Raw genomic sequence first — 10,665 nt, 5'->3', positions numbered from 1 at the left:
TTTGTCACTACACAGGAGGCACTCTCACTTCAAACACGAGAGATGAACTGAGGCCAAGTAGTGAAATCAGTTTACGGCAGTCAAACATCTATTCTTGAATCAAAAAAAAAAAAATAAAATAAAAAATCTCAAGCATTAAGTGCACAGCTATGCAATGACACACCTACAGAGACAAGTTCTTTTTTCTTTTTTGCCACAATGGACAGCACAAACAGACCAAAACCCCTCCAAGTTCAAGACACTATCTTCAGTCGTTAAACATCACCATGGTGGCACAACAGGAGCTCCTATTAGGAGTTCACCTGCAGTTTCCGGCTAGCTAGTGCCACTACACCAACACATTTAGACTACTCCTTCCTACTGGACAAACTATGGCAAACAAGGAGAGAGCAGTCAGTAGTGTTTTTGCAATCATGTCACTCCAGTTCTGTTCAGAACAAGGCTCATCTGTGGGTGAGCTGAAGGAGCCCCAGCTACGCAAAAGCTCCAAACTGTAGAGTGAACACACATTTCCAAGTAGCCCCACACTCATTCATCTTTGATCTGTGTTTCTCTACATCCCAGACAGAGTCAAGAAGCTGAGACATTAGTTCCTCAGAAACTTTATTTTCATTCAAGCTACAGAAATAAAGTAGTACCTTCCAATTTCCCATCATATTTTCTGTGTATTTGTACGGCTCAGGGTGAGATGCACTAGGATAAACTACCCTGTACATACGGAGGAATATAAGGCTCAAAAACTAGCTTTACTTCAAAGAATGCCAAACCTTACCTATGAGGTTGGCTCCAACTCTTTGATAACATTAATAGGCACAACATAGGAAAAAAGATTATCTAAACTACCTATTGTAAGCAAAATCCAATAATTCATTACAGAAAGTCAAAGAAACCTTTTAGAAATAAAAAAACCAGTTTTCTACTTTGAAAAAATAGATGAGTCATTTTTGCTTTATATATGATATATTCACACACACACTTTCAAGTATCATTTTCACTATTATCATACTTACATGGCTAGAGATAAAAAAATGAAATCCCATAAGCAGATTATTATGCCAAAGAAGTCACACAGTCTTTATCTGGGTTTAGCAACACCTGGAATTCTCCATGGTATCACAGTGACTAAAAAAGCAGTGACTAGACTCAGTGTAATTTTTCCCTTTATTAAACATGTTTTAATAAGGCTTGAAAAGTATCAGGATTTAGAAAAATGGAGATAAGAAAAGAAGGGGCAGCCATAAACCCCACAAATTCTCAGCTAAGCTTGTCACACACTCAATACTAGCGGGGAGTAACAAAAAAATAAAACTGAGTTATGTTTGGTTAGCAGGCAAACTGATACCAACAGACAGACTTCAGCTAGGATGTTTTTACATTTAAGGCATCACACAGAACAAGTTAATACTGGGAAACATAACAGTCATCATGTGCACAGCCACAGTTCACATTTATCTCTGGACATCAGAACCTGCTTTATTTCAAAATAGAAAGGCTAGAAGGGAATCCCATAGTCTTTTGGGAAAGTGCCAGGCAGCCAACAGGCAAGAGCAGGAGTGACCATGGTTTTTATCACAGGGAAAGGAATTTAAGTGCTTATTAAGGGCTTTGCTGCAGTGCCAGAGCCAGATGCCTGAAAACAAATTCTGGTGGAATACAAAACTAAGGGCTAAAAGGCAGAAAATCTGTTCTAGCAGCTAAAGTAAATGGGTGCCCCACAGAGATCAAAATGGCAAACCTTCAAGATTTAACAGCCTCTGGAGCTTGGAAGTGATGGAGAGGTTCAGCAGGTGCATTCAATAGGTCTGGTTCCACGCTGCTTGTTAATATGCTCTGCACTTCTCTCTAATTTGGATAGACAGGTATGAAATGTCTCAAAGTGAACCAGGTATAACTATTTCCTTACTGGTCATGTCATTTTCATTTGTCTGTTTCTTGCCCAATGTGGAAAGGCACAAATTCTGCATTAAAAAAAAGTTTATTGTAAGACCTAACCAAAACCTAGTTACAAAAAAATTTTGTAGAAACCATTGACTGTTCTTAAGAGGGCAAAAGTCATATAAAAGTGAAGTGCCAGTCTGAAAGCTTTATGGGTTTAACTATCAAGCTCAACTATTTGATTGAGTACTTCAGTGGAGGATGTTCTTAAAATCTAGTTTTAAAACCATCAGGCCTAGACTCAAAAATAAAGCCTCTCGGAAACAGGGAAGGTCATATATCGAAGGGAAGACATATGTGACTTTTACAGACTGAAATGCAACAAATTTATTTTTTCTTTTAGTAAGGGCCCCATGGAGTCCAGAACATTTTTTTCCAAGCATTTCAGTAGGAAAAGATTCCATTAGGTAGGATGGAAGTTTTGAGCTCAGTCCAAGCTTGGCTAAAAGCTACTGTTCCAAGTTTCCAGAATTTGGCTAACATTAAAATTAAGTTTCCTGAGCTAGAGACAGCCTGAAACACAAAACAGCGACAAGCAAGACAAACAGAAAGTGACAATGAAAAGCATTGCACAGCCCAAGACTTCCAGTACACCCAGAAGCTGACAATTCACACATACTCCTCATCTGTTACCCATCTTCCCAGGCTGTATTTCGGCACATTCTTACACCTCTTCAAACGCAGCAAGTTTCTGCTTTCCTTGCTCTGTTGGTTTTGTATCACAGAAAACCGCTTCTGAATGAAGATGCTTTGGACTCTTTAGTCTTCCCATGCTTACTAAAACCACACGCTGACAATGGCTACTAACCCTTCAGAGTTTAACAACACTGAATATTTTGCACCAACATTAGATACTTAAACATTTACTGCTTTTTCCCTCTCTTGAGCCTGTGGCTGTTTTATTGATACACAGAATGGAAAGCTTTCAGTTTTCTCCTGTAGCACAAATACAAACTACACCATTATAATCAGAAGAACATTAGAATGCAGCACAAAGTGATTTGCAAGCTGGAGAAAACCAGGTTCATGGTTATTTACTTCTTCTAACAGTGAATTAGAGGCATAGGTTATATATTTGATAAAGCAACTATGCCAGCTAATTTTCTCTCAAGTCTTCTAGAAATATCACAATTGTTACAGGAGCAGCAAAGAGCCTCAAATCAACCTACCTGCAGTTTCATATTACAGTGCAAGTCAGTTGGCTGCTTAAAGAGGTTCAGGCTCAAAAACCTGAGACCATACCAAAAGAAATCAATCACTTCTCTAGATGAACAAAATGCTGCTGCCCTAAACAATATTCTGCTCAGACTTGCAGTGAAATGAAACAAAACCAATACTATGTACTTCTCATAACAGCATTCCAGTTAATCTCAGCACTCTTTACAAAATGGCAGCACTATTAACGTTTCTGAATGACACTTCTTTCTAAGTGAGCCTGGTCACAGTGCTCCCAAATTACACACACAAAGACAACCTAATGTCACCACTCAGGAAGCAAATTCGTCTTCACATTCCCATGCATGCAAGCATTACTGATGAGTAGCTGAAGCTGTAAGCTGGAAAACAGGCAGGAGTTGCTCTATTCTATTATCTGTGGTCTTATTAAACTAACCTGACTTGCTTTGCACACCTGCAGAATCGGGACAGGCAACCAGTTTCACCAGAATCCACAAAAACCTGCCTTAATAGCTCTCTCCACATCCAACACCTATCCTGGTTAATGACCAATACTGAAGGCATAGTACCATTAGATATAGATACCTACTCTAAGTGTTCCTATTAAACAGCCATAATAATGATCCAGACATTACTGTAATTAATGATCTAGACCTTTTTGGTATAGTCTGATATGCTCTTTATGACACACGTTTCTGATAAAACACGCAAAAAAAGTGTTCAAGTCTATTTTAGCACACAACAGATACTTCAGTGCCTTAATCGGGCAGATTCAACTGAAGCTTTACTGCCACAGTAACTAAACTTCCTTTAAGGAGTTATCAAAGATCAAAACCCCAATAAGCACCTGCCTTAACATTTCACTGAAGAAAGGCTACATAGCCCTGGCAAGACCTTTACTCACAAAGTAAGAAAATATGAAAAGCAATAAAGCACTGACTTTCCTGCATACTCTGCTTTAAATGAGTGGAAAGAAAAAGTATCTCATCTTTTGCTCAAAACAAGTTAACTCAGTGACCCTCAATTTCCCCCCATCCTGCAAGTCAAGCAAACTTACAGCTCCCACAGCAACTTTCAAATGGGGAAATGAAACTTCGGTTAGCAACACTATCTAGGCCCTCGCATACTTTCGCTTTGTAGCCATGTCTTTAGTGCACTTTACTTGTACTTTGTATACGAATTACATGCTCAGAGCAGAATCACTCACTAAAGCACTTTCAGTGTAGCTCCTATCTGAAACTAAACAGCTTTCTATGTACCCTTGAAACTCCTGGTTGGCACAAAACAAAGCCAAAAGAGAAACAATGCAAACCGTTATCAATTAGACCAACCACTAAGAAAAAACAGTAGCCACATCAATATAATTTCACTTTGATATAGAGTGCTATCTAATAGATTTATTAAAAGTTTCAACAGACTATAGCTCCAGACTTTACCTTTCTTGGAAGACACTACTACAAAAGAAGCCACAGTAGAGACTGCCTTGTCACAAGAGGTACAAATACTTGCTGTATAGATGGAGAAATAAAAGGACAAATCTAGTTGTCTAAAAGACAATTCACTGTACACATTTTATTTACAGTTTTGTACACTGTCTTAATATGAATGGGACCGCTTTTCTACTTGAGCCATTTTAACCAAAGCAAAATAACCTAAGTAATACAAAGTGTTAAAATACAGCATAAGATACAAAAACAGACATACTATTTCTAGTAAGGAATGTAAATTACGGTGTTACATAAAAAAAAAATCCACATTAATGTTTAGGAAATCACACAAACAGATCACTGATTTGACTGAAATGCATAAGTTCATAGCAAAGCTTTGATGTTACAAAAAAACCAAAAAATTACCAAAGAATGCACAAAATTAATGTTTATTCCACCTTTGTCATATTCCCAGATTCTTCACCAAGTGTTACATGAGCAAAAACAACTGAAATCAAAATATCACTAATGTTATCAAATAGGGAAAACAAATAAATTAATCTAGCAGCCATCAGCATAGGTTACAGCAAAGATGATGCTGTATAAAAAAATTGCTAGAAAACTGTATGCACCATACTCTTTTCCAAACCAGTAAAATGTTACTGCATACAATGCAAATGTAGAACAGAGTAATTTCCTGCAGGTACAGAAATGCAACTTCTTTTCTGAATACTGTGGATAAACAATTTTTTTGTAATAGTAATGTTTCTACCAAGCTAATACAGAGTGGGTCAGAAACACATTTATGGATTTGGGGGGTGAAGTGTACTAAAATTCTGATTGGTAATGGTTACTTCAGCCAAAATAGAAGAATTGAACACAGAAGTACAAGACAAAGGCGAATGAGACTTCTCACAAATCTTAGCAACATTTAGATGGAAATCAAATTTAAATGTAGTCCACTCTGCTTTTGAAGAGGCTTTGGTTCAGCTCCCAATCTCGATTGCTTGACGCAGTCTCCTATGAAAGAATACTCAGAAGGTGTCGTCTTAAACAACAAACCTATTTTTAGTGGTGGAGCCGCTCTTAGTAGCTGTGTCTGCATGGGACTGATAACCAATCACTATCTTTGGAGGAAGTCCTAATCTTTCCTTGTATACCCTCCTGGAGGAAAAAAAACAAACAAACAAAACAAAACAACAGAACAACAGTTTAAGCAAAGTCCGTAGGAAGGAATCAGTATCAGGACACCTGCTTTTAACATATGCTGACACCAGCAAAAAGAGTTGCCTGCTTAGAAACAGTTTCTCAGACGTGAATAAAGGACTTGAAATATGATTTTTCTAGCTTATTGCATCTAAAACCCCCTTACAGTTTTGTAAAATGACTTACCATATGTAATAGGATAAGGCCTTGCAAAAAATTAACAGGCTTACGTAAATGTAGAATGCAAGGATTCTACTGCACTCATATAAGTATCATTATTATCAGCAAGCTGTATTCCCACATACAGAATCAAAATAGCCATGCATAAGCCATGGTCCAGGATTCCAGAACTGAGATGATAAAGTCACCTGAGTCAAACAAAACAGCAATTCCCTGGAACAGTCAGTTTTAATCAACAATCACAACTCCATTGCAGAGAGTGGCTGTCTTTGCTTTAACTACTGATAGAAAGCAGCCCCCCCATGGTACTGGCCATGATCAGCTACTCAACAGAAGCTTTAAGAAATCAACAGCAGCTTTAAGAAAAATCAGCTTGGACCTTATGTCTTAAGAGAAGGAAGCAGCAGTACCTCCCTTAGACACACACACTGTTCCTTAGCATAGAGTGAGTGAGGTACAAGACACTAAGGGCCACTCCTGTCCTGAGTCATGGCAATGACAGCTGATGATCAACACAACTTACCTTGCTCTACTGTTACTTACTTCCCACCTTTACAAACTGGCACACTGCAACAGAACCCACATTATCTACAGGCATTAAGTGCAACAAATGAGAACTTCTGCCAAGATTTGTGTTGAATTGTTCATTATTTCTAATCTACAATGAAGGCAGTGCAGCAGTACAAAGTAGTTACTAGCACATGCCCATATAAAAAACTACACCATACCACAGATTTGGCACAGAACTACTCAAACTTGGGATACAGTTCTGCACAGGCTACATTCTCCTGAAGTGCATTCTCTATTAAGTTAGCTGGCTTTAAATGAATGGTTACACTTCATATATTCAAGACACCAATCACATTACTTACCCTATATGTGTAACTGCATCCCTGTTTTCACATTCAGTTGTCCATATTGCTATTTTATCACCCTTAGTTCTAACATTAACAACAGCACCGCATACATCATCACTGTAGTCATCAAACGACTCCCCAATAAGGCACAGCAGCTAGAAAACAAAGCAGTAGTTCAGAGTCAGAATCCTGCTCCACAGGCAAACACTCAGTGTACACAACAAGAACTGAGGAATGCTACACTTTACTGCCTACAGTCACTTGCCGTATAGCAATCATTTTCTGTTTATTGCAGTATCTTCTTGAAGTTCCAAATGTTACAAGTGAACATCAACTCAGGTGTAGTAGGACATCTTCCACTGATTCTGAATTTTCCATTCCTCCTCCTGTCCCACTAGCTACGAGTTCTGACACAACTGATCATTTACACAGTGCTGCCTCCCTCCTCATACTCCCAATCCAAAACAAGGTAAGAATTAAAGGAATATATTCTTTCTACAGTACATTTAACATAGGTAGACAAATCTGAAATTTTGTTTCCATCCATTACCTAGGAAGTACCTGTGAAGAACTATTTGCATAATATCAGCCATGTAAGGTTTAACTTCAATGCTGAAGTCTATCAATGCAGAGGTAAATCACACTGCAGTCAGATGAGAAGCACTATTCAATGAAGTGCTACTTCCAGCAACACAGCCAGGAAGCTTCAGTGTTTCCATAAACTCTACAGTGGGCATCAGTGCTCCTGAACAGTGTGCAATGCAAGTGCACCAATACAAGTGTACAAGTAACACAAGATTCTTCCCAACAGGCTTCTAATGGTGAAGCTTGGAACTGGCAGAGGTATTTTACTTCAGGAACATCATACTGAGGGGGGTCACATCCCCACGCAATATGGTAATTGTCAAAGTGATATTTAAAATCTTCAACTTGCAACCTATAAAACAAGCAATACAGATAATCAAAACTTATAGTTTCTTGTCTTTGAGACAGATTCATCTAGTCTATGCTGAATTAAAAATCCTTCTACACACTGAAGTACTAATCTCCAAATGAACACTTGTTTAATTCACTTGCACAGTACATTAAATACAGTGCTATTACATCAGTTTTCCAGAATCACTTATAACATTTGGAAATTCAACACATTTGCAACTTTTCAAACAAAGCAGGTCTTCCAGTACCCATGAGACCTACAAGGGTTGGCCTCATTGAGGAAATACAAAAAGGACAAAGTGTGCTAATGAATAAATCAGGTATAACTACTTGTGCTTTAAATGTTACACCCAACCGCAGGCTGCACACACTCGATGAGTAATGCAAGCCATAAATGGCTAAGATTAAACCACACACAAACATGCAAAATATTGATCAACAGCCTTAGTACACACATAAGCAAAGATGACTACTATGCTCAATAAACACTAGTCAGGTACACTCTTCATGAATGTTGCACAACAGGGGAAAAAAGTCTTCTCAACTCAAGTTTAATTTACAGTTAAGATCATTGTATTACAAAAAAAAATTTGTTCCAAATGAGAGTTATAAAGGCTTTGGTTTTTATTGGAGAAAATTGGTTACATATAATTACTGGAATTAAAAGTGACACGGTTGCTTTAGAGCACATATCAGTCACCTGGGTATTCAGGCTCTGTGCCATTGCTTGCTGCTAAACAAAAATCAGAGCCCTCTAACCCTAAGTCTACACAGACTACCTGCATGTTTCCAAGCCACATGTAATGGCTGGCAGGAATCAGGACTCATACACGTGTGTAGGCCAAATGCACACTGTAAGATGTTAATTTACTCATGTGCAGTCACTCAGCCTAGTAGCGTAATGCTCCCAATCCTCTCTGCAAATCACAACTACAGTGACTACAAAGATCCTGAAAGTTCAGGTGGTTTTGATACCTCTGCTTTCATTCTGAAAGCCATTTCTCCCTTTTGAAGGGACACAATACTTCTTGCCTCTCACACAAGCAAGGAAAAAAGATCAGAGATTTGCTAAGACTGCTTTTGTTGTCCTGTCTACAATCCATGATTCTAAACCTAGATCACACTAGACTGTTTTAGGCTCTTCTGAGTCAGTTCCTAAACAATACAGTCATATCCTTTTCTACAACACATTTAATGCAACCCACATAATCTCTAGAAATATATTTACCATTCAGTTAAATCTATTCCTAAGAGAGAATAGCAATAGAAAACGTATTTATAGGGTACATACAGGATGAACATGCTATTACTTGCCTGCCCTGGTGTTAAGATAAAAACAGGAAGAAAAAAAATAAATCAAAGTCCCTTGTTTCAGCAAGGCCAAAACCTGAGAACTATTCATATTTCCAGAAGTATTTGTAAAGCAAATTTTTATATTCCAGCAGTTGAATCTGCAAGTTACACTCAGAACAACGTAGTATTTTCACAGTAGCTCAACAGCTGCTCTGTACATTCCACAGGAAAAGATTAATCTGCCCTGCAGAGATCTCTCTGCCTGTTACAATGAAGTATTGAACAGAATACAACTACATTAAGGATCACTATTGAAAAATCATGTTTCAAATACAGCCTGTCAATCAAAACTTACAGGACACTGCTGACAAGAAGTTTAGAAGATTAGTGTGGCACACAAAGATCAAACCAGTTAAAAATATTTTAATGCAAACACAAGACTCCTCAGCTGCAACTAGTCAGGCCATAGTGCTTACTGTCTCTAGCCAGAAGCGATCAAGGTCACTTCGTCTCTGCTGTTTGTTTAGTGTAATTAGCCATCGTCCTCCTCGCTTGTTTTTTTCATCTTCCCACATGGGTTCAATCCCATCCTGCAAAAAATGGCCAGAAGTTACATTAGACTCAGTCTGTATTTTTCCTATAGAATAACCAAAAGGCCAATGACAGCTGAAATACTAAGTTAAGAAAAAAAATGTATAGATTAAGATCATTAAACACTGTCTCACAACAATACCAAAGTTCCAAAACAGCTCAACAAGTACACTTTCTCTAATTAATCTTTATTTCTACAGAAGACTCACAGCCCAGGCAAGTCTTAGCTACATATTACATTAAAAAAACCTGAGGCAACAGGTAAAGTCAACCACCCACTTTGCCCTGCATGAAACTAGAATGTAGCTGCTAATTTTATCTGGAGTCCTTATTTTATGCTTTGGACTCAGTGCAATGTCAGCCAAGCGCTTCACTTATGCATACAGACTATTTCACTGAAACAGACACCTTTGGCAGTCTACCTCACTGACTTTCTTCACACACAAGGTGAGAAAAAGGGGTTTCATTGTCAGGACAAAAAAAAAAAAAAGAAAAAAATCAACACAGCATTTCAAAGTAAGTTCTGATTCACATTTTACCAATGGCCCTGCACTGAATTAAATGACTGGATGTGCTGATCCACCAGCTATGTTGCACTTCAGAAGGTCATTCAAAAACTAAGTAATTGTCTAGACAAAGGAATTTGGTTAAGAACTGTCCATTAAGAGAACTGCACTACAGAACTTAGGCTGAAAACAAAAAGTGTTAAACGTGCAGGATGTGGAGTGGTGCCAGCTCACTTTAAATATAACACCCTCACTGGCAGCTGCAGATCTTAAACTACTTCATCACCTTTAAGAGCCACTCTTAGGAGGTCACAGCTGAAGGACAACAGTAAGAGATGGCTCATGAGCCTGCAACAGTTGCCAAGTTATACCTGTTTCAGTTATATATTTAAGTTTTTACTGCTTGATGATAAGCAAACACAGGATAGATACATGTACTTAAAACATAAATTTAAGATTCATGTGAAAAATACAAGTATGATCCATAGATATCCTACCCTCTGAAGGGCCTACAGCTTCTAAAAATTCTAGTAAGGAATTTCAGTCACTTAGAATATC

At 38.1% G+C, this 10,665-nt stretch overlaps 1 protein-coding gene across 3 annotated transcripts in view; it reads right to left on the bottom strand.

Annotated features, from left to right (window-relative positions):
* Nucleotides 1–586: 586 nt before the first annotated feature.
* Nucleotides 587–10,665, bottom strand: part of EIF4E (eukaryotic translation initiation factor 4E) — a 31,047-nt gene continuing 20,968 nt past the window's right edge. For all 3 annotated transcript variants that reach the window (XM_051789802.1, XM_051789801.1, XM_051789800.1), the window contains exons 5-7: nucleotides 9,487–9,600; nucleotides 6,797–6,936; nucleotides 587–5,702 (exon numbers count right to left, since the gene is read on the bottom strand). In XM_051789802.1, coding sequence (XP_051645762.1) covers nucleotides 5,588–5,702; nucleotides 6,797–6,936; nucleotides 9,487–9,600 — 369 coding nt within the window. In that variant the 3' untranslated portion in view covers nucleotides 587–5,587. The remainder of the gene's footprint in view (nucleotides 5,703–6,796; nucleotides 6,937–9,486; nucleotides 9,601–10,665) is intronic.

This window comes from Manacus candei, unplaced genomic scaffold, assembly GCF_025592945.1.
Source record: "Manacus candei isolate 608988 ecotype Guabito, Panama unplaced genomic scaffold, ASM2559294v1 h1tg000028l, whole genome shotgun sequence".
In the NCBI taxonomy this organism is placed as follows: Eukaryota; Metazoa; Chordata; class Aves; order Passeriformes; family Pipridae; genus Manacus; species Manacus candei.
This window is presented reverse-complemented; position numbering and strand designations above follow the sequence as displayed.